The sequence below is a fragment of the Prionailurus bengalensis genome, chromosome B1 (genome assembly GCF_016509475.1).
Source record: "Prionailurus bengalensis isolate Pbe53 chromosome B1, Fcat_Pben_1.1_paternal_pri, whole genome shotgun sequence".
Taxonomy (NCBI): domain Eukaryota; kingdom Metazoa; phylum Chordata; class Mammalia; order Carnivora; family Felidae; genus Prionailurus; species Prionailurus bengalensis.
This window is the reverse complement of record NC_057344.1, coordinates 60,266,852-60,292,019: the sequence shown is the minus strand read 5'-3', so window position 1 is coordinate 60,292,019 and position 25,168 is coordinate 60,266,852. Positions and strand designations below refer to the sequence as shown.

The 25,168-nt window shown below is 37.3% G+C and overlaps 1 protein-coding gene across 2 annotated transcripts in view; it reads right to left on the bottom strand.

Moving 5' to 3' along the window:
- The window catches only part of DDX60 (DExD/H-box helicase 60), a 113,531-nt gene that overhangs the window by 15,269 nt on the left and 73,094 nt on the right, over positions 1 to 25,168 (bottom strand). For both annotated transcript variants that reach the window (XM_043565932.1, XM_043565940.1), the window contains exons 30-35: positions 23,765 to 23,965; positions 18,124 to 18,228; positions 17,679 to 17,820; positions 15,942 to 16,063; positions 2,576 to 2,723; positions 1,115 to 1,257 (exon numbers count right to left, since the gene is read on the bottom strand). In XM_043565932.1, the coding sequence (XP_043421867.1) occupies positions 1,115 to 1,257; positions 2,576 to 2,723; positions 15,942 to 16,063; positions 17,679 to 17,820; positions 18,124 to 18,228; positions 23,765 to 23,965 (861 nt within the window). The remainder of the gene's footprint in view (positions 1 to 1,114; positions 1,258 to 2,575; positions 2,724 to 15,941; positions 16,064 to 17,678; positions 17,821 to 18,123; positions 18,229 to 23,764; positions 23,966 to 25,168) is intronic.

The following is a 25,168-nucleotide window of genomic DNA, read 5'->3' as shown; positions in this document are numbered from 1 at the left end:
ATATATTACATTAAGGTAAAATTATGTAGGGGAAGGTACAATCTAAATACAAGAGAAAAGAACTATGCCATATTTGAGATTGTTAAAAATTTTATTCTTGACTGCCTTTAGCTTTATAATTATGGTTATTCAAATGCTTCAGTATTCATATTCTTTTTTATGTATTAAAATGATCTGATGGCTTTATTTTAATTTAGCAACATTTATCTAAAGCTGGAAATTGTATCATCAGAAATTATTTGAATTTATGATTAAAATGCATGTGTCGACTTAAAATGCACAAGGGTCTATTTAGGTTTTCAAAATCCTTTTAAGTGATACTGGACTATTTTACATAATAGGGGACTATCTGATTTTGGACTAGGATGGAGTTTTGACACTAGCGTTAAACCATAATATCAAATGTGACAAAAGTTTTTTTCTTCTCAAACCTTGTGTTAAAATATAAATTAAATTTCTACGAGTTTATTCCAACATTCAGTGGGTTGTCCAGCATATTCCCAAGGTGTCTAGTTCTTTACACTGCATTTTGGACACTAGTGATCCTGAATATATATGGCATTGACAGCATCTATAACAATACTGGGAAAGCTTGAAGATAGTTTTATATGCTCTTTTCGTGGCAAACTTGCACCAATCTACAAAGAGAGAAGGGAAGTGGTATTACTGGAAATTCTGCATAATGGAGCAGGGTCCCTCAGGCCAACATTGAAAAGCTGAAATCATCCTGGCCTCAAGAGTGACATTTCCTGGATAATTCTGATCATACACCTGAAATTTTTTTTTCAATTTGAGAAATTTGAATCCCTTCTAAATAGCCTAGAAGTATAAGTCCAATTCTTTCTCCTTTTTAAAAACATTTTTAAATGTTTGTTTATTTTTGAGACAGAGAGAGAAAGTGCAGGGGAGGGGCACAGACAGAAGGAGACACAGAATCCGAAGCAGGCTCCAGGCCCTGAGCTGTCAGCACAGAGCCCTATGCCGGGTTCGAACTCACACACTGGAAGATCATGACCTGAGCTGAAGTCAGATGCTTAACCGACCGAGCCACCCAGGTGCTCCAATCCAACTCTTTCTTAAGGATCTTTTATTTATAAACCCCATTTCCACTTACATGGTTTGGAGTATTTGGCTGAAACAAATCACCATCAGAGTTTCCAGAGAGGCAAGCAAATGGAGAAATAGCTACTCTTCCTTCTTTGCAGTTCATCAAGTGAGACACAAGTTGGGAATCCTCACATTCTTTTCCTGTGAAATCTTGCCATAACAGGTTGGGATAGATTAATTTTTAAAAATCAGACAAACTGTTGAGCTTTATGCACCTATACTAGACCATGCTGCATATGGAGTCCTTCAACTTTCCAGGACCGACATCAGACTGAGATACATCACATAAAGTGAGTGGTACATCTGACATAAAGTGAACAGCAGAGAATTCATTCAATAAATGTTAGCTATCAATATAATTATCAATATAACATTTTGCATACTTCAGTTCCTTGACCACCAAGTAATAAAAGACTACATTTAAATTGCATAATCTTTTAATATAGAATTACTGTTATCACCTTGGTGCTTTTTCCTATTGAACTCAGATCTGGCCTCAGAATCCTTCCAAGAGTGGGTGTTCCAAGAGACCACGATTAGTAGGTTTGAGAATGGCATGCGAGAAGAAATATTCTTTCCATTCTTACTCTTAAAAAGCACCAGATTATGCATTCAGTGTTCACTCTAATTTGCAATGAAGGCAGAATATTCATGCACTCCTATTTTGTCTCCTCTGGGATGCTTACAATGCTTCACTGTTGTCTGCTTTTGTTCATGCTGCTCCCACTTTAATAGGGCCCAGGAAGCTATGGGCCCTGCTTCCTTAACTTTTTCCCAGTTGAGGAGTTAGGGTATAGTGAAACTAGGAAATTACTACTCATGGCTCAACTCTTTTCCTTTATCCCAGTCAGTTTTTCCTGTTTACTTTCCCCTAGAAGATTTCTATCCAATAGCTTATGAAAAATAACAGCAAAGATTAATGTGTATATATGTGCTTAGCACTGTTTTAAGGTATTCACATATATTAACTGAATTACTTAAAGATCACCCAGACAAGGTAGGTAATGTTATTTTCTTTTTTATATATTTTTTGATAAAATGGAGGCATGAATATGAATTCATTTGCCCAAGGTCTCACTGCTAATAGCAGCAGAGCCAGAGTTTGGACCCAGGCAATCTGCCAAGAGTCTATGTTCATGAATACTACCCATATTTCCTCTCAAGAAAACAAGTGACAGAATAGTCTCTTGTTTCTCTTCATCTTACAGATGTCCTTAATGCATGTGCCAGGCTTGCCCCAAAAGCAACCTTTAATCAAGATGGGTTTACAAATGACTCTATTTAATTTTATTCTCCATTACCCTTCTGACTTCTAATAATCAAGAGTTTCTTTCTTTGGAAAGTAGAAAGAATCCCCTTATTTTAAGGCAGACTGATGTTTCCCAGTCTCTACCCTTCCTCTGGGAAAAATATTCTTAGAAAAATTACTTTTTCTTTCTAATCCACAATGGGGCTAGGATATACTTACTTATTTTTGACAATGGGAGTTGATATTCCTGTTTCATATCAGCCAATTTAGAAACACTTAGTAGGAAGGAGGCGAAGTCTTTTGTAACGTTCATGTTATACTCATGTAAGGCATCATTAAAATCCTCAGGAAGATCCTCAAGGAACACCTAAGTCAGCAAGAAGACCATTAAGAACACCTAAAGGCCAACTATTTTTCAGAAAGATCTATATATCTTTCTCAAAAACTGAAACTTTGGAAGAATGGCAAAGAACACCGCAATATAATTCTGTAGTTACCTATTTATTCAACAATGTAACTGCTTCATTCCTTCATCTGTGAAATTAAGGTAAAGTTCATTTTTTGTTTCTATATGCATTTGTAAAAACCAATACCCTCACTCTCAAAAATTTGCTTTCACGCTACTTCATCAACACCCTCTTTTTAAAAATTTTTTAAGTTTTTATTTAAATTCTAGTTAGCTAACATAAAGTGTTATATTAGTTTCAGGTGTGCAATTTAGTAATTCAACTCTTTTGTAAAACACCGGGTGTTCATCACAAGTGCAGTCCCTAGTCCCCATCATCTGTTGCACCCATCCCTCCACACACCTGCCCTCTGGTAACCATCAGTGTGTTCTGTATAGTTTGAAGTCTGTTTCTTGGTTTGTCTCGCTCTTTCCCCCTTTGACACTTCTTTTACATTACACTTCTGAATATTTCAAAGAATCTAGTAACATGTTTCGAGAGCAAACGACAATAAAAAGTAGTACACTTGCATGCCTGGAATAACTCTCACTTGGTTGGGAAGGTTTTCAAAACCTCACCGGATTCATTTTGTCAATATTTTGCTAATTATTCTTGCACCTACATTCATAAAAGAGATGCATCTATAGTTTTCCTTGTTATAATGTCCTTGTAGGGTTTTGGTATGAATTTTAGGTTTTTCTCCCAAAAAGAGTTTGTACCCTCTAGAAGAGTTTGTGAAAAATTGGTGGTATTCATTGAATGTTTGAAAGAATTCTCCAATGAAATCATCTGGGCCTGTTTTTGTTTGTTCATTTGTTTTGTTTTCATGGAGATTTTTAAAAACAATTGATCACACTTCTTTGATACCAGACACTGAGGACTTTTTATATCTTCCTTGGTTAGTTTGGGAAAGTTGCATTTTCTAGGAATTTTCCCTTTTTGTACAAATAGCCAGATGTCTTGGCATAAATCATTCATAATATCCCCCTTTTGTTCTTTTTGATGACCAAAGTAAGATCTGTAGTAATGTCCCATTTTCCTTCCTGATATTTGTAAAATTTACCTTAAGTTAGATTTTCTATTTCATTTGTTTGGTTTCCCAGCTTCTTAAGTTGAAAATTAAATCATTGATTTTTTTTTCAGCTTCTATTCTTTCCTACAATATGATTATAAGGCTATAAATTTCCCTACAATCACTGAATGAATTGCATCTTGTATGTGTATGCTTCTTTCACTATTTAATTAAAATATTTTATAATTTCCATTTTTTTGTCCTATATGTATTTTTCTTATTTTAATTTTTTAATTTTCTTTTTTAAGGAATTTAATTTATGCCCAAAATGTATTTTATCATAGTAAACATTACAAGTACAAATTTTTTTTTAATCAAATAGTGTTAAAAGGCTTACAACTACATGAGGTCTCTGTATTATACCCATGCTTTCAGTCTCAGAACAATGTTAACTCTTTTGCTATTTCTTCTGATGTCCTACATGTATTTGGAAATGAATCTGTTAATTTTCAGACACTTAAGGTGTTTCTGATTCTTCTGGTATTGATCTGGCATTTTCTGACCTGGCATTTACTTTCAAACTTTCTTGGACTGTATAGCTAAGATGTGATTTGTATAAACAGCATATAATTGTAGGGTTTTTTTCCTTAATACAATCTAAAAATGTTAGTATTTTACGTGATGCATTTAGCACATATATATTCAATGTAGTTACTTACACAGTTGAGTTTATATATACTATTTTAGTATTTGGTTTCTATCTTGACTATATATTATATATTATTTTCTCTGTTCTTCTCTTTTTTTTACCAGTTTGTCTTCTATCATCACTTATTTGTGCATTATTTTGCTAATCTTTACCCCCAGAGATTACAAAATACATCTTTAATTTACACGACTCTTAATACTGCAAGAACCTTAAAATATTCAAATATATTTACTCTTCCCAACACCTGCATTATAAATGTCATGCATTTTAGTTATGTATATATATTATAAATTTATTATAATACATTACAATTATTTTTAGGTACAGTAGGTATTATCTACCCACAAATTATCCTTTCTAGTGCACTTCATGCCCTGTTATATTTTCAAGTTTCCCAAGTTTAGATTTTTTGTTTGCCTAAGGCATATATTTCTTTTAGCACATACACAAAAACTATTAGAACTGATAAGCAATATTAGCAAAGTTGCAGGATACAAAATCAACATAAAAAATTTGTGTTTCTGTACATTAAGTATTTGAAAAGGAAATTAGGACAATCTCATTTACAATAGCATCAAAGGAATAAAATATTTAGGAATAAGCTTAACCAAGGAGGTGAAAGGTCTCTACACTAAAAGCTATAAAACACTGCAAGAAATTATAGGGGACACAAATAATGGAAAGGCATGCCATGTTCATAAATTGAAAGAATAATTACTATTAAGATGACAAAACTATCCAAAGTGACCTACAGATTCATTATAATTCTTACCAAAATCCCATGGCATTTTTTACAGAAATAGAAAAATAATCCCAAAATTCATACAGAATCACAAAACACCCTGAATAGTCAAAATGACCTTGAGGGGAAAATAAAACAAAACCAGAGGCATCACCATTCCTAATTTAAGAATATATATCAAAGCCACAGTATCAAAACAGTATGGTACCAGCATAATGAAAGACATATAGACTAATGGAACAGAATAGAGTCCAGAAGTAAATCCATGTATATGGTCAACAGCTCTTTGACAAGGGTGCCAAGAACACACAGTGGGGAAGGATAGTTTCTTCAGGCAAAATTTGATATACACATATAAAAGAATGACACTGACCCTTACCATACACTGTACATAAAAATAAACTCAAATGGATTAAAGGCTTAAAGAAGACCTGAAACTATAAAATTCATAGAAGAAAATATAAGGACATGGGTCTTGGAATTTTTTGTTTGTTTTTTTTGTTTTTTATAACACAAAAAGCATAGGCAACAAAAATGAGAATAAACAAGTAGGATTATATCAAACTAAAAAGCTTCTGTACAGCAAATAATAATAATAATAATAATAATAATAAAGCAAAAAGGAATTTCCAGAATGAGAGAAAATATTTCTAAGCTATCTATCCGATAAGGGGATAATATCCAAAATATATAAGAATATTCTATAACTTAAGAGCAAAAAAAAAGGGGGGGGGGGGTAAAGGACATGAACAGACACTTCCCCAAAGAAAACATGCAAATGGCCACCATATATATTAAGTCACTCAACTTTTAATGATGGGTATTATCAAAAAATCAAAAGATAAGTCTTGAGGGGAATATAGAAAAATTAGAATTCCTATACACTCTTGGTGGAAATGTAAAGTGGTACAGCCACTATAGAAAAAAATTGAAGGTTTCTTCAAAAATTAAAAATAGAACCATATGGGCTTAGGAGGACGCTGGGCTCACCGCACGTCCTGCTGATCACTTAGATTCCATCTACACCTGCCTAAATAACCCAGAAAACCACCAGAGGATTAGCAGAACGGAGTCGCCCGAGCCAAACGCAGACGAGAGGCCCACGGAAGAGGGTAGGAAGGGCGGAGAGGCGGTGCGCGCTCCACGGCCTGGAGGGAGGGAGCCGGGGCGGAGGGGCGGCTCGCCGGCCAAGCAGAGCCCCCGAGTCTGGCTGGCGAAAGCGGAGGGGCCTGACGGACTGTGTTCCCACAACAAGCACGACTTAGCGTCTGGGAGGTCATAAGTTAACAACTCTGCTCTGAAAGCGGGAAGGCTGGAGGACAAAGGGAGGGAGAGCTGCTAAGTCCCCTGACGACAGAGCTCAGTTTGGTGGGGAACAAAGGCGCTCGCCAGCGCCATCTCCCCCGCCCATCACCCAACCAAAATCCCAAAGAGAACCAGTTCCTGCTAGGGAACTTGCTCGCTCTGCGCAAACACCCAACTCTGCGCTTCTGCGGAGCCAAACCTCCGGCAGCGGATCTGACTCCCTCCCGCTGCCACAGGGCCCCTCCTGAAGTGGATCACCTAAGGAGAAGCGATCTAAGCCTGCCTCTCCTGCCCCCGTGCACCTTGCCTACCCACCCCAGCTAATACGCCAGATCCCCAGCATCACAAGCCTGGCAGGGTGCAAGTAGCCCAGACGAGCCACACCACCCCACAGTGAATCCCGCCCCTAGGAGAGGGGAAGAGAAGGCACACACCAGTCTGACTGTGGCCCCAGCGGTGGGCTGGGGGCAGATATCAGGTCTGACTGCGGCCCCGCCCACCAACTCCAGGTATACACCACAGCACAGGGGAAGTGCCCTGCAGGTCCTCACCACGCCAGGGACTATCCAAAATGACCAAACGGAAGAATTCCCCTCAGAAGAATCTCCAGGAAATAACAACAGCCAATGAACTGATCAAAAAGGATTTAAATAATATAACAGAAAGTGAATTTAGAATAATAGTCATAAAATTAATCGCTGGGTTTGAAAACAGTATACAGGACAGCAGAGAATCTCTTGCTACAGAGATCAAGGGACTAAGGAACAGTCAGGAGGAGCTGAAAAACGCTTTAAACGAAATGCATAACAAAATGGAAACCACCACAGCTCGGCTTGAAGAGGCAGAGGAGAGAATAGGTGAACTAGAAGATAAAGTTATGGAAAAAGAGGAAGCTGAGAAAAAGAGAGACAAAAAAATCCAGGAGTATGAGGGGAAAATTAGAGAATTAAGTGATACACTAAAAAGAAATAATATACGCATAATTGGTATCCCAGAGGAGGAAGAGAGAGGGAAAGGTGCTGAAGGGGTACTTGAAGAAATCATAGCTGAGAACTTCCCTGAACTGGGGAAGGAAAAAGGCATTGAAATCCAAGAGGCACAGAGAACTCCCTTCAGACGTAACTTGAATCGATCTTCTGCACGACATATCATAGTGAAACTGGCAAAATACAAGGATAAAGAGAAAATTCTGAAAGCAGCAAGGGGTAAACGTGCCCTCACATATAAAGGGAGACCTATAAGACTCGTGACTGATCTCTCTTTTGAAACTTGGCAGGCCAGAAAGAATTGGCACGAGATTTTCAGGGTGCTAGACAGAAAAAATATGCAGCCAAGAATCCTTTATCCAGCAAGTCTGTCATTTAGAAGAGAAGGAGAGATAAAGGTCTTCCCAAACAAACAAAAACTGAAGGAATTTGTCACCACTAAACCAGCCCTACAAGAGATCCTAAGGGGGACCCTGTGAGATAAAGTCCCAGAGACATCACTACAAGCATAAAACATACAGACATCACAATGACTCTAAACCCGTATCTTTCTATAATAACACTGAATGTAAATGGATTAAATGCACCAACCAAAAGACATAGGGTATCAGAATGGATAAAAAAACAAGACCCATCTATTTGCTGTCTACAAGAGACTCATTTTAGACCTGAGGACACCTTTAGATTGAGAGTGAGGGGATGGAGAACTATTTATCATGCGACTGGAAGCCAAAAGAAAGCTGGAGTAGCCATACTTATATCAGACAAACTAGACTTTAAATTAAAGGCTGTAACAAGAGATGAAGAAGGACATTATATAATAGTTACAGGGTCTATCCATCAGGAAGAGCTAACAATTATAAATGTCTATGCGCCGAATACCAGAGCCCCCAAATATATAAAACAATTACTCATCAACATAAGCAACCTTATTGATAAGAATGTGGTAATTGCAGGGGACTTTAACACTCCACTTACAGAAATGGATAGATCATCTAGACACACGGTCAATAAAGAAACAAGGGCCCTGAATGAGACATTGGATCAGATGGACTTGACAGATATATTTAGAACTCTGCATCCCAAAGCAACAGAATATACTTTCTTCTCGAGTGCACATGGAACATTCTCCAAGATAGATCATATACTGGGTCACAAAACAGCCCTTCATAAGTTTACAAGAATTGAAATTATACCATGCTTACTTTCAGACCACAATGCTATGAAGCTTGAAATCAACCACAGAAAAAAGTCTGGAAAACCTCCAAAAGCATGGAGGTTAAAGAACACCCTACTAACGAATGAGTGGGTCAACCAGGCAATTAGAGAAGAAATTAAAAAATATATGGAAACAAACAAAAATGAAAATACAACAATCCAAATGCTTTGGGACGCAGCAAAGGCAGTCCTGAGAGGAAAATACATTGCCATCCAGGCCTATCTCAAGAAACAAGAAAAATCCCAAATACAAAATCTAACAGCACACCTAAAGGAACTAGAAGCAGAACAGCAAAGACACCCTAAACCCAGCAGAAGAAGAGAAATAATAAAGATCAGAGCAGAAATAAACAATATAGAATCTAAAAAAACGGTAGAGCAGATCAACGAAACCAAGAGTTGGTTTTTTGAAAAAATAAACAAAATTGACAAACCTCTAGCCAGGCTTCTCAAAAAGAAAAGGGAGATGACCCAAATAGATAAAATCATGAATGAAAATGGAATTATTACAACCAATCCCTCAGAGATACAAACAATTATCAGGGAATACTATGAAAACTTATATGCCAACAAATTGGACAACCTGGAAGAAATGGACAAATTCCTGAACACCCACACTCTTCCAAAACTCAATCAGGAGGAAATAGAAAGCTTGAACAGACCCATAACCAGCGAAGAAATTGAATCGGTTATCAAAAATCTCCCAACAAATAAGAGTCCAGGACCAGATGGCTTCCCAGGGGAGTTCTACCAGACGTTTCAAGCAGAGATAATACCTATCCTTCTCAAGCTATTCCAAGAAATAGAAAGGGAAGGAAAACTTCCAGACTCATTCTATGAAGCCAGTATTACTTTGATTCCTAAACCAGACAGAGACCCAGTAAAAAAAGAGAACTACAGGCCAATATCCCTGATGAATATGGATGCAAAAATTCTCAATAAGATACTAGCAAATCGAATTCAACGGCATATAAAAAGAATTATTCACCATGATCAAGTGGGATTCATTCCTGGGATGCAGGGATGGTTCAACATTCGCAAATCAATCAACGTGATACATCACATTAACAAAAAAAAGAGAAGAACCATATGATCCTGTTAATCGATGCAGAAAAGGCCTTCGACAAAATCCAGCACCCTTTCTTAATAAAAACCCTTGCGAAAGTCGGGATAGAAGGAACATACTTAAAGATCATAAAAGCCATTTATGAAAAGCCCACAGCTAACATCATCCTCAATGGGGAAAAACTGAGAGCTTTTTCCCTGAGATCAGGAACACGACAAGGATGCCGACTCTCACCGCTGCTGTTTAACATAGTGCTGGAAGTTCTAGCATCAGCAATCAGACAACAAAAGGAAATCAAAGGCATCAAAATTGGCAAAGATGAAGTCAAGCTTTCGCTTTTTGCAGATGACATAATATTATACATGGAAAATCCAACAGACTCCACCAAAAGTCTGCTAGAACTGATACAGGAATTCAGCAAAGTTGCAGGATACAAAATCAATGTACAGAAATCAGTTGCATTCTTATACACTAACAATGAAGCAACAGAAAGACAAATAAAGAAACTGATCCCATTCACAATTGCACCAAGAAGCATAAAATACCTAGGGATAAATCTAACCAAAGATGTAAAGGATCTGTATGCTGAAAACTATAGAAAGCTTATGAAGGAAATTGAAGAAGATTTAAAGAAATGGAAAGACATTCCCTGCTCATGGATTGGAAGAATAAATATTGTCAAAATGTCAATACTACCCAAAGCTATCTACACATTCAATGCAATCCCAATCAAAATTGCACCAGCATTCTTCTCAAAACTAGAACAAGCCATCCTAAAATTCATATGGAACCACAAAAGGCCCCGAATAGCCAAAGGAATTTTGAAGAAGAAGACCAAAGCAGGAGGCATCACAATCCCAGACTTTAGCCTCTACTACAAAGCTGTCATCATCAAGACAGCATGGTATTGGCACCAAAACAGACACATAGACCAATGGAATAGAATAGAAACCCCAGAACTAGACCCACAAACTTATGGCCAACTCATCTTTGACAAAGCAGGAAAGAACATCCAATGGAAAAAAGACAGTCTCTTTAACAAATGGTGCTGGGAGAACTGGACAGCAACATGCAGAAGGTTGAAACTAGACCACTTTCTCACACCATTCACAAAAATAAACTCAAAATGGATAAAGGACCTAAATGTGAGACAGGAAACCATCAAAACCTTAGAGGAGAAAGCAGGAAAAGACCTCTCTGACCTCAGCCGTAGCAACCTCTTACTCGACACATCCCCAAAGGCAAGGGAATTAAAAGCAAAAGTGAATTACTGGGACCTTATGAAGATCAAAAGCTTCTGCACAGCAAAGGAAACAACCAACAAAACTAAAAGGCAACCAACGGAATGGGAAAAGATATTCGCAAATGACATATCGGACAAAGGGCTAGTATCCAAAATCTATCAAGAGCTCACCAAACTCCACACCCGAAAAACAAATAACCCAGTGAAGAAATGGGCAGAAAACATGAATAGACACTTCTCTAAAGAAGACATCCAGATGGCCAACAGGCACATGAAAAGATGTTCAGCGTCGCTCCTTATCAGGGAAATACAAATCAAAACCACACTCAGGTATCACCTCACGCCAGTCAGAGTGGCCAAAATGAACAAATCAGGAGACTATAGATGCTGGAGAGGATGTGGAGAAACAGGAACCCTCTTGCACTGTTGATGGGAATGCAAATTGGTGCAGCCGCTCTGGAAAGCAGTGTGGAGGTTCCTCAGAAAATTAAAAATAGACCTACCCTATGACCCAGCAATAGCACTGCTAGGAATTTATCCAAGGGATACAGGAGCACTGATGCATAGGGCCACTTGTACCCCAATGTTCATAGCAGCACTCTCAACAATAGCCAAATTATGGAAAGAGCCTAAATGTCCATCAACTGATGAATGGATAAAGAAATTGTGGTTTATATACACAATGGAATATTACATGGCAATGAGAAAAAATGAAATATGGCCTTTTGTAGCAACGTGGATGGAACTGGAGAGTGTGATGCTAAGTGAAATAAGCCATACAGAGAAAGACAGATACCATATGGTCTCACTCTTATGTGGATCCTGAGAAACTTGACAGGAACCCATGGGGGAGGGGAAGGGAAAAAAAAAAAAAAAAAGAGGTTAGAATGGGAGAGAGCCAAAGCATAAGAGACTGTTGAAAACTGAGAACAAACTGAGGGTTGATGGGGGGTGGGAGGGAGGAGAGGGTGGGTGATGGGTATTGAGGAGGGGACCTTTTGGGATGAGCACTGGGTGTTGTATGGAAACCAATTTGTCAATAAATTGCATTAAAAAAATAAAAAAATAAATAAAAAATAAAGTGTAAAAAAAAAAATAGAGCCATATGATCCAGTAATCCCATTGTGAAGTATATATCCAAAATAATTGACATAAAGATCTTGAAGAGATGTATGTACCCCCATGTTCACTGCATCATTATTCACAATAGGCAAGATATGGAAACAACCCAATGTCCATCAACCGATGAGTGGATACGATAATATGGAATATACCTACAGTAGAATATTATTCCATCTTAAAAAGGGAGGAAATCTGGGGCACCTGGGCGGCTCAGTCAGTTAAACATTCAACCCTTGATTTCGACTCAGGTCATGATCTTATGGTTTGTGAAACTGAGCCCCAAGTCATGCTCTGTGCTGAGAGTACAAAGCCTACTTGGGCTCCCTCTCTCTGCCCCTCCCCTGCTCTCTCTCTCTCAAAATAAATAAAAAACATTAAAAAAAAAAGAAGGAAAATTTTCTATTTGCAATAACATGGATGAACCTAGAGGATATTATGCCAAGTAAAATAAGCCAGTTGTAGAAGGACAAATACTTCATGATTTCACGTATTTGGAAATTATATCTTATAAATTTTTATATTCCACTTGTATCTTAAATACTCAAACTCACAGAAGCAGAGAACAGAACGGTGATTGCAAGGGCCTAAAGAAATGGGGAATTGTTTTTCATTGGATATGACATTTCTGTTATACAAGATAAGTAAATTCTAGAGATCTGCTGTACAACAACCTATAGTTAACAATACAATACTGTGCACTTTAAAATACAAGAGGATAAACATCATGTTAAGTGTTCCTACCAAACAAACAAACAAACAAACAAACAATAAACACCCCACACACTAGGAAGTTTGGGGATGTGATGAATATATTTAGTACTTTGGTTATAGTGATGATATCATGGGTATATGCCTATGTCCAAACACATTAAGATGTATACGTTAATCATGTGCAATTCTTTGTATATCAATTATACTTCAATAACAATAAAGCTAAAAAAATAAGGTAGATATATGCATATCTTCCTGATATGTTATTAATTCAATCACAATATATTTACCCTATTTTAAATTATATTTAAGATATATGCAAAATATATATACATATTCCTGTATGAAAATAGAGTAGGATGAAATTTTTGCCCATCTTCTTCTAGCTTCCATTATTTTGGTTAAAAAGTCGGCCTTCAATCTTATTATTGCTTTTTTTCAAGGAAATGTCTATTTCAGCTCTAGCCAGTTTATGATTTTCTCTCTTTTTTTGACTTTGAGTAGTTTTTGTTTAATATTTCTTTATATTTACCCTTCTTGAATTTGACTTATAAGCTTTTGAAACTATGGAGTGCTATCTTTTATCAGCTTTGGAAAACTCCAAGTTATTAGTTTTCAATACTCTTCTGCCATTTTTCTCCCTCCTCCTCTTAGGGGACTCCCATTACCTAACATTAAACATTTTGAATGTGATCCATAATTCTCTTATGCTATCTGCCTTTATTTTAATTTTTTCTCTTTGTTACCATTTGGATACTTTCTATTGAGCTGTCAGCTCATTGATTCTTTCTTCTGATATATATATTCTGATCAGATATATTTTCAATTCTTAAGTCTCCATTTAATTATCTGAGAAAGGGTGCCTGGGTGGCTCAGTTGGTTAGGATCCAGCTCTTGACTTCAGCTCGGGTCCTTATCTCACAGCTGTGAGATCGAGTTCGGCATCAGACTCTACACAGAGCGTGAAGCCTGCTTGGGATTCTCTCCCTTCCTCTCTCTCTGCCCCTCCCCAGCTCATGCACTCTCTAAATAAATAAATAAATAAACAATAAAAAATTATCAGATAAAATTCTAATTACGTGCTGAAAATCTCCATCTTTCTGAATTTTGTCTATCACTTCTCCTATTTTCTTTAACATATTAACCATACTTATATTCTTTGTCTCTTAACTCCAGTATCTGAATCATCTCTGTGTGTACTACTATTGCCTGCTTTTCTTCCTGCCATCTGGTCATATGTTCTTGCTTATTCACTTTTTTAGTTTTGTAGCTTTCTTTTCACCAGAAATTGTTTATAAAAGAACCTGGTAGGCTGATGTCATCTTCCACCAGAGTGAGTTCTCCCCTTTTTGTATTTGGTTAAATGAGTGAAGATGTGATCACTTTGATCCAAGTAGAGATTAAAGTGGTATTGTTTGTATTGCTAATATTGTTTCCCAGTTTTATTAAGTTTCAGTCTATATCCATTTTATCTCTGTTCCTGAGTCATGACCCTCTTGGAACTTTGAGTATGAGACTGGTGGGCCTAGTTTTCTCAGTCCTAAAACTGCCAAAGATTTACCTCTTTCCTACAGAACTTCCTAACCCTTTATATCCTTCAGCTCTAAAAGCTTTCAAAATGTTTTGAGGGGGATACAAGCCTATGAATAAATGCAGAACCTTCCTTTTCGTGGATTTTCTTTAATAAATTCCATAAGACTGCAAAAATTTTGTGTAGTAACCCAACATTTCATGCAGATCTGGGACTCAGTATAAACATCCTCAGTACACTCACAGAAATACTATGTCTCTCAAGTTTTTGTCAATTTAGCCCCATGTGATCACTAAAAGCTTTCATAATTTTTTTAATCTCACAGAAGAGGCTCTGTATATGCTAAGAACATTTTCAAACCATGTCCAGAATCAACAAATTCTTTGGGAGAAAAACCATGGTTAGAGATTCCTATCACACCTTGAATAAGTTCTTGCCGTTGTATAATTTTAGCCAATCATTGTTTCCACAGCTCTCTGTTGCAATACAAATGATGACCATTTACTATACCCTACCTGGAAGTGCACACATTTCCAATAAACTTTAAGAAAAGCGAGAGAGAGTGACAGTGAGAGAGAGAGGAGGTCTTCATGCAAAACCTTCTTTTATTGTGTATTTTTATGATGTCTTTGTGAGAATTTAGATATTGACTTTCCCAAGTTTAATATAAATCATTTAAACAAAGCGAGCAATACTTCAAGCATATACATGTGATGAAAAAATGTGAAGATGACAGATCAATAACTAAAGATGTGTTCACTGATCAAGATAACATTGTGTGAGGCCTAAGATTTGTATTTGTGGAATTAGACAATATAGATTAACTCATCTCTTTTTGTTCCTTGTCACCTTTTACTAAGATTATGTAGTACAACCGGACTATCCCACTTTCTCAGATTCTTATGGAGTAAATTGGTAATAGTATTTGATGTTGATTTAAAAATAGCAAATCATGATCAAAGAATATTTTGCAAATAAAATCGGCAAACAGTTTTTTGTTTCTATTCTGTATGAGTCAAGGAATGATTTCTTCAATGACTATTCTAATATTTTTTTCAATGAGGACATTAGAGTTCACAACATATACTTCCTACCATAGCCCTATCTCAACATAAAAAGGCCCTATGAGAACTGCAGATTCAATGATAGGGACTTTTCTTTAAGTTCATTAAAGTTCCTTCAATGTATAATTATCTACATGGTTTCTTTAGCTGCTGAATGCTGTAATTTGATACAATCGTACAAGCAAATGGAAAACATGAACAAATTTCTTGATCTTATTTTTCCTAAGGCAAGTGATCTTTTGATAGGTTTACAAGGGAGAAGCTTATGAATTTGAGGTTAAATGTAACAGTCATTACAGAAAGAAAAATTATTATTCCACAAAACAAATGAAACCTATGTTGATAAAAATCCTACTGCTGCTGAATCACTTATGATAGGCTCTATTTAATTATACTAATTATTTAATGTTATCAGAAGCATACATTTTACCTTTGATTGATAAAACTTGAGAGTGGTATCTTGGAACTTAGCTGGAAGCAGTCTTCTTCCAAATAGATTTGCCAATACTAACACTAGCTTTTCCATAACATCTTGAGAAAAATGTTTTGAGTCTATATAAAACAAAGTGTCTTGTTACAAATGTAAAAACCGGTATCAATCCCATTTTTAACATTTAAATTGTATGTTCTATTGCATTTCATTTCATGAAAACTGAAAATTTGTGACAAATATAGCAACCAAGGAATGACTCCGTCTGCTGACAGCTTACATCTGTGCCTTCTTTTTCACTCTTGCTACTCCCACTCTAATTCATACCCTAGCCATTCCAACCACAAATTGCCTCATCTCCTTACCTGGATTCTACTCCCCAAATTCGGGCTATGATCAGTTTTCCTGAAGCATTTTATGATCATGTCTCTCACCTATTAAAAAATCTCTGATTGTATCTAATGCCTCATAAACAAAATCCAGTCTCCTTAGTCTAGCATTTAAGGCTTTCCAAAGTACAGCCCACAAATCACCTCCCAGCTTTACCTCCCTGTCTTACCTTCTCGCCACTCATACTAAGATACCATCAACTTGACTTGCGTTCTATTCTTCACAACACATGAGCACTATACAGTAGTGATTCAAAAGGTGCTACATTTAATAACTTGGGCTCCAGAGTCAGACTCTTCCTATTTCAATCTTGGCTCTGACACTTAGTAATTTGTGTGACCATGGCAATTTATTTAACTTCTCTGTGTCTGAGTTTCCTCATTTACAAAATAGTGATAGCCACATTATGTGCCTCATAATGTTATCAAATTTTCTATCTCCATGTTTATAATAGCATACACCCTCATACCCCACCCCACCCACACACACATAGCAATAAACACAACTGTATTTCCGCTTGCAGGAAATTATTTCTCCTGTTGCAGAGCTTTTGAGGGGACAGAACTTCCTGAGTATCCTTGTTTCACAGAACAATCCATGGTCAGAGCATAGTAACTAAACCTGCACAAAGTAAACTGTTGTTATCAATTCATGATAGAAGATAAAGAAACGCTCTGAAAGGCACTGCATTTGCCAGGCATTAGGAACTATAACAAATGTAAGCACAAAAAGGAAAATATTTCTCTTAGGGACACTGTTTAAAGGTCCATGGTTTAATTATTAAAATCAAAAAGGTTTTAATAAAAAATGTGTTAAGTGGAGTATTAGGTGGACATTAAAATGGAATTCACAAAAAATTTACATGATATTGGCAAAAATATATTTTGGGGAAAGCAAGATTCTAGATTATGCAATTAAAGTAATATCAGTTATTTAAATATACTATATAGTTACAGTCTAAGAAAATACGATTGGAAGAAAATATACACAAACACTGATGGTGAATTTCCTATTTAACATAATGCTTTCCTATATCCTTTTTCTATGATGAGCATGTGTAACATTTAATTAGAAAAAATATTTATTAAAAGACCATACATTATTTAATAAGTTCTGAATCCTGGAGTCCAGAAATCATTAAAGTTCATAAGAAATTGACATTTTAAAATAGGTGTCACAAAATATGGCTGTCTTCCATACAACTAGTAGGTATATAAAACTTCATTTTATCTAGTTTGGCATCTCTAAATTATCTAAATATTTGTAGAAAAAAATACTCCTCAAGTGTTGGCTTCATATAGTCTCTGTTACTATTTTTAGATTATATACCCAAAACATCAAGCTTACCTTTCTTAGTTGGCTGACAAAGATTACGGAAAAGGCCTTTTACAAGAAAACTGACAAACACAAGATTAGAAGGCTCATGATAATGCAAATGTGATACAAGTCCAGCAAACCCCATCAGTTTACCTTCTTGATCTAAATAGCCCTAAAGAACAAAAATAATTTATTAGTTTGAGCCAACTCACCACAGACGTGAATTAATAACGAACTGATTGTCAGTTTAAAATAGTACTTAATGCCAATGTAAGAGAGATTGGTAATCATTACCTCGCCAAGTTTTGGTAATTATATCAAGTGTAAGAAATATCGGTCAATGGATAGGACCTTCTAAAGACTATAACTAATTTGGCATGATAAAAAGTAAAGATAGTTCCATTCCTTTTCAAAAAAATAAAACAAACAAAAACAAAAACAAAAAAACAAAAACAAAAACAAAGGACAGCCATACCTGTTTCATAAGAAACTGCAAAGAAAACAAGAAGTAAAGTTTTAACATCTCCGTGACTCTGGGTTGTTTGAAGGACAACAATGAATGCTTTAGCACTGACAGCACCTTGAAAGAATAATTTACACCATGTTAGTTCTATGAAATTCATTTGTAAATAATAATATGGGTATACTGTAATTCAATTTTTTTTTCCTGTATATTAGGATGTTTTGACATCTTAAAAAAACTTCTCTGGCTGATGAGAAACTGCTCCTCCCAGTGCTGGCTAATTTCTAAACATAATAACAATTCGCCTAAAAGCATGCCTATCATAGGCAAACCAACCAATCCCGAGCATATACCCTTAACTACTTCCTTCAGTGACTCGCATCCACAGAGTCAAAATTTCTTGTATCCTAAATCATCCCAGGGCCAGGTACCAGGCCACAAGAGGCCACCTGTACCGCCCACACAAAGCTCACTAGAATTATTCAAACCAGCCAATGCTAAACTGCTTATCCTGCCCTGTCTTGCTTTTCCTATAGAAACTCTAATAAAAGCAGGCACCCAAACCTTCCCGCTGCTCTTATCCTCTGCCTCCTGACCAGCCTGCTGTCTTTTGTACAGAGCTCTGCATAGAGTGCCGTGGTTCCTGTCGTTAACACTTACAGTACTTTATTTTCCTGAGCTCCACCTCTGACTCCTCTTGTGGCTGCACCTGACTGACCATCACACAAAAGAATACAAAACAACAAGATAGGTATTACCCAAGACTCAGTCACATTTCATATTGTTTGCTTTGCCATCTTCTGGCATGGTACATCCTTCTTTTAACAACCAGAATGCATCAAACAGAATCATCAGAAATGAAATGTATTGCCAAATAATCTGACAATAAATGTGAATCCAGTTTAAGAGTTTACAGCTCTTGGTTTGTTCTGCGAGAAAACAAGATATGCTGTGGCACGTCCTGCAGTACTGTTGCAAAAATAATGGAACTATCTTGATTAGAACCGAAGTAGTAAAAAGATTGCTTGGTTTCCAATATAAAACAGCATTGAGGTAGCAGTTCAGATATCTTTTATGCGCCCACTAAAATGTCTATGAGGTTCCAACAAAAGGAAAACTTCCCAACATCACCAAAATTTAAGCCTGGCCACCATTAAGCTTATAGAACCTAGGAAGAATCTGCAATCATTTTAAGGCCAGTGGATTCTGTGAAAAGAAGCGGGGGGAGGAACGTAGAGAGCAGAGAAAGAAGGGAGAAAGGAAGGGAGGTATAGTGGACATCACCTTGACTCTAGGATGATTCTTTCTCAGGGTGCCAAAAATGCCCTTCCTGCTACCTCTTCTCTCTGTTGCTCTACATTTAGAATTAGATGGCAATAGCAAGAAAACAGCAGACGACTAAGAGGGTGAACAATTCATGGTGGTTCACTGTAATCTTAGAGATGTAGACACATAACTAAAGTCTGACTAGGACAGTAAGGACTCTGACAGCAATGCATAATGTAGTTTGTAGTGGTGAATGACATCCACGTGATCAATGTGGCAGCGAGACTGGCAGGAATAGATCAATAAGCTTTCAGTCCAGAAAAGATACATAAGTTATAAATGTACTAAATACTGACATTTGGGCCAAAAGCCATTCATCTAGCTTCAGATTTAAAAGGGTATTTGGGGGTGCGTGGGTGGCTGAGTTGGTGAAGCAGCCAACTTTTGATTTCGGTTCAGGTCATGATCTCACAGTGGTGAGATCGAGCCCCACATTGGGCTCTGTGCTGGGCATGGAGCCTGCTTAAGATTCTCTTCTCCCTCTTCTTCTGTCCCTCCCCTGCCAACACTCTAAATAAATAAATAAATAATAAACAGGTATTTGAATAGCAATTAGGTGGTGAGAGAGAAGCCAGAGTAAAATCATGTATTTTATTCCTTGGCAATCCATAAGATTTATTTCTTTTTTCTTTTCCTGAAATTTATTGTCAAATTGGTTTCCATACAACACCCAGTGCTCATCCCAACAGGTGCCCTCCTCAATGCCCATCACCCACTTTCCCCTCCTTCCCACCCCCCCCCCATCAACCCTCAGTTTATTCTCAGTTTTTAAGAGTCTCTTATGGTTTGCCTCCCTCCCTAACTTTTTTTTCCCTTCCCCTCCCCCATGGTCTTCTGTTAAGTTTCTCAGGATCCACATAAGAGTGAAAACATATGGTATCTGTCTTTCTCTGTACGACTTATTTCACTTAGCATAACACTCTCCAGTTCCAACCATGTTGCTACAAAAGGCTCTATTTCATTCCTTCTCATTGCCAAGTAGTATTCCATTGTACGTATAAACCACAATTTCCTTCATCCATTCATCAGTTGATGGACATTTAGGCTCTTTCCATAAGATTGAAACAAACATACCTGCATTCAAAAGTGACCAAAACCCACAATAGATCAACTCTTTATAAGAAAATTGATCATCTTTCTAAAATTATTGTCATGCTAACAATACTTATTAAATGTGTGCACAAGCCGGGGTGCCTGGGTGGCTCAGGCAGTTAAGCCTCTGACTTTGGCTCAGGTCATGATGTCACAGCTCGTGGGTTCAAGCCCCACATCGGGCTCTGTGCTGACAGCTCAGAGCCTGGAGTCTGCTTCGGATTCTGTGTCTCCCTCTGTCTCTACCCCTCCCCTGCTCTCAAAAATAAATAAGCATTTATGTTCTGTCTCTCAAAAATAAATAAGCATTAAAAAATAAAATAAATAAATAAATAAATAAATGTCTGCACAGAAATTAGGACAAACGTCTTTAGCCACAGGGTAAATGAGAAAATTTCAATGAGAAATATAGAGAAAACAAATAAAAACATGAGAGAGAGAGAGAGAGAGAGAGAGAGAGAGAGAAAGAGAGAGATTTGATGCTATATAAAAAGAGATATATGCTATATATAAATGAATAAGGATCACAGTGGAGCAGACAGGAGATAACATTTACAATTTAGAAGGCGTGGTAACAGTAGTCTTCACTGAGAGTAATGTTAGAACAAAAACTTGAATAAAGTAAAGCAGGGAGACTATGCACGCAAAGTCATGGTCCTCAGACTGTAATGTGCCTGAAGTATCTATGGAGCAGTAGTGGGCTCGTGGGGGGGGGGGGGGGGAAGAGAAGGGTGAGGTCAACAAGAAAATCAGGGACCAGGTTCTGTAGAACCATCAGGAAAACACTGGTTGTTACTCTTAAACAAAACCAAACAACAACAAAAAGGTACCATAAAGAAAAAAAAGGTCAACCTATAAAAATTGTTTTCTTCATGCAGCAACAAAATTTTTTGAAAAATTATTTGGCATCCTCGGATGTCCTAAGACAAGACCTCTACAAGACAAGGCACAACAGCATAAGGTAAGTGGACAATTATAAACTGACGTTTAAAAAAATAATATTTTATTAAGATGTGAAAGAGTTCACATAAGAAATAGTGAAGAATTTCAGGAGAACTAAAATTCCACAGCAGACTTAATATCCACATATGTATTACTAAAGAGCAGAACTGAAACTCTGGAGAGCAGCATTATCAATGTGAAAGATAAATTTCACATGATTTATCATAATGAAGAAAAACATAGCATTAGAGAACCAAAAAAGGATTTTTGATTTAAAAATTAAACCTTTGGGGCGCCTGGGTGGCGCAGTCGGTTAAGCGTCCGACTTCAGCCAGGTCACGATCTCGCGGTCCGTGAGTTCGAGCCCCGCGTCGGGCTCTGGGCTGATGGCTCGGAGCCTGGAGCCTGTTTCCGATTCTGTGTCTCCCTCTCTCTCTGCCCCTCCCCCGTTCATGCTCTGTCTCTCTCTGTCCCAAAAATAAATAAAAAACGTTGAAAAAAAATTAAAAAAATAAATAAATGCAAAAAATAAATAAATAAAAATAAATAAATAAAAATTAAACCTTTTCCTGAAAAAGTTGAAAAATTAAAACAGAAGCAAATATCAAAGATCTAATTTAAGAAACCTCTTTTGCATTCCAAAACTACTTGAACATTGCACAATGCAAATACATTTAGCAATACTGAATTGCACACTTAAAAATGGGTAAGATGATACATTTTATGTTATTTGTATTTTACCACAATTTTAAAAATCTGAACATGAAGGGGAGCCTGGGTTGCTCAGTCAATTAAGCGTCTGACTCTTGTTTTCGGCTCAGGTCATGATTTTGGGGTTCGTGAGTTTGTGCCTCTCATTAGGCTCCATGCTGACAATGCAGAGCCTGCTTGGGATTCTGTCTCCCTCTCTCTCTCTCTGCCCGTCCCCTGTTCGCTCTCTATCCTTCTTTCTCAAAATAAATAGATAAACATTAAAATTGTTTTTTAAATCTGAACATAAAGTTTCAAAGCTCTTAACATTTAGTAACAAAAACATCAATTTAAAAACTGATTCACAGAACAGAAAATCCTGAGGAAAAGAATTTGAAACCTAAGGATTTTTTTTAATATTCATATAATTACATAGACAGAAAAAAATCAAACTAACTACAAGAAAACAGGAATTAGCATGGCTCCACTAGGGGAGACTAAAAAAATCTACTCCTCTGTAACAGTAAATGCCAGAAGAAAAGAAGCTATCTTAGTTTGATGTGATGAGTAAAGAGAATATTCTAAGAATTTTATGTCCACATTTGAGCCTTTTATGTATAAAGATTAGATAGATCTTCTCAAATATGCCAAGGCAAAGAAAATAAACCAATTCAATAAACTTTCTAAAAAATATTTTTAAAAGCTTACTAAAAATGTGTTTTTCTTTCCTACACAGAAGTAACAATTAAGAATGCAGAAATGGGGAAGTTTTGGTCTAAAATGATATGTGCCTGCTTTGTAAGACCATCAACAACACAAGAGCCAACTCATCACAGAAGTCCTAAAAGAACCCTCACATTGACAAACACATTGACAAACACTGATTTCATTGGGCATATATAAAAACAGGGAAGAATGGGTGTCTTTAACAATGCATCTTCATAAGGATGAAAATCAAATTGGTTTAATTATGAATTTTAAACCTCTCATTGTGGGACTGGACTTAAAATATTTACCTGAGCAAATAAACTTCAGGAAAAGTTTATAACCATATTCTGAAGTCCAATTAAATATATCAGTATTTGAAACCAAATGCATACCTATGCCAAAATACCAAAATGCTAATATCACTCACTGTCTTTGGATGATAAAACCTTTTCCTTTTTTCAACCTTTTGCATTATCTAAATATTCTTTGATGACTTTGGGTTACTACTTTTTTTACAAAAAAATATAAACTTTTATTATGAAATAACAACGAATCCTGTTCCTTTTGAAAACCAGAATCTAACCCACATCTTTTAAAATCTATAGCCTGCACGCTTAGACCTGTAGGATAATGCTGATCACACATGAAAAAGGTAATCTTTAATTCCATATGTCCATCCAGCCATGAATTCTATAATTGATAGAGGAGACAAATAAAACTAATTATTATTCTCCCATTCCACTCCCAACCTTATACTATTTAAGACATTGAAAAACATAAAAAAAAACCTGATGAAACAGAAGAGTTACTGCTACAGACTTCTAATCAAGAGCAAACCCAATCACAGCGCAGCTAGTAATGAAGACAATACCTCAGAAAATGTCAAGCACGGTACCTTTGCCTTAGCATCTTCTGGGTCATCTCCCTTGGAAGCCAGCAGCATGAGTCGCAGGACCAGGGTTATGCTGAGAGGAAACTGTCCTCTCAGTTCAGGAACATTGGATTTAATGAGTTTTCCTATTTTGGGCAATGGAATATCAAAGAAATATACGTCTCCCATCAGGTCTTGACCTCGTCTTCCAGCACGTCCAGACATCTGGAAACAAAATTACAAAGTAAAACCTCCCTGAAAGATGGCAGAGTAGGAGGAGGACCCTGGCCTTGTCTCATCTCTTAAACACAGCTAGATCAACATCAAATCATCTGAACACCTAGGAAATCTATCTGAGGATTTAGAGATCAATCTCCATAATTTGAGGGAGAGGACATGGCAGGTACGCAACGTGGAGAAGTGAACTGGGGGAGAGAAAAGCCCCCGTGCCCCAGAGGAGGGAGCCCTTTTCACAGACGAGAAAGAGAAGGAGACAGGGAGCAGAGAGTATCAGGTTCACAAAAGAAAATCACTACCCCTGAAAAGTAGCCAGAGAGAAAGAGTGGGGGAAAAAAGGAGTGAAAACATACACACAGGAGTGCACAAGAAAATTGTTCCCCAAAACCACTGACAGGGAAAAAGGAGAGGGTTTCAATACCACCGTTTTTTTTTTTTTTATATAAACAGCAGAGTAGAGAGTCTGAAGTTCTGGAGGTCGGCACCTGCTGGTGCTCCAGCGAGGAAGCAGGGGGGAGCCCAGGGAGAAGGGAGAAGTGATTTCCTTATACGGAGTGCATTTGGTAGAGGTGATACAGCCTCTCCATGGGCAAAAGATCTGGTGGGCGCCACTGAGCTGCCCCATGGCCTGTATAGGAACAAAGACTCTGGCTGAGGACAGCAAACCCTGGCATCAGCTGTGTGTTGTGATTTACCATAAACTTCAAGCAGCTGCTGCTGTGTGGTTATGCGACTGTTTTATGGGGTAAGCCAGGCCTGGCCATAGCACAGTGCGACCCTCTCCTACAGTATAAGCGTAGGTTGAGCCCCAGAAGTCTCTGAAGTGTATGATTTTGAAACACAGCCACAGCTGAGACAAAACAGAGGAGAGCTATACCACCTGACAGGTGGACAGCTCAGACACAGACAGGGTGAAGGTAGGGATCTGACAGAAGCTGGAGATACAGGAGGAATGATTATTTCTGTGTCTGGGAGGGTGTGAACTTCCCACTCCAGAGACTAGAGAATGGGGCAAAGCCATTTTCACAAATAGCCCACCAGCATTGATTGATTTCAGTGAGCTAAACTGTGCCACTGGGTAGAGAATGGAGGTGTTACACCAAGCCCCACCCCCGCACCCTCCAGGCACATCTCCATTTAGGCAAATCCGCCTAAGAATTAGAGCAGCAGGGCCTTCCCCAAGAAGACCAA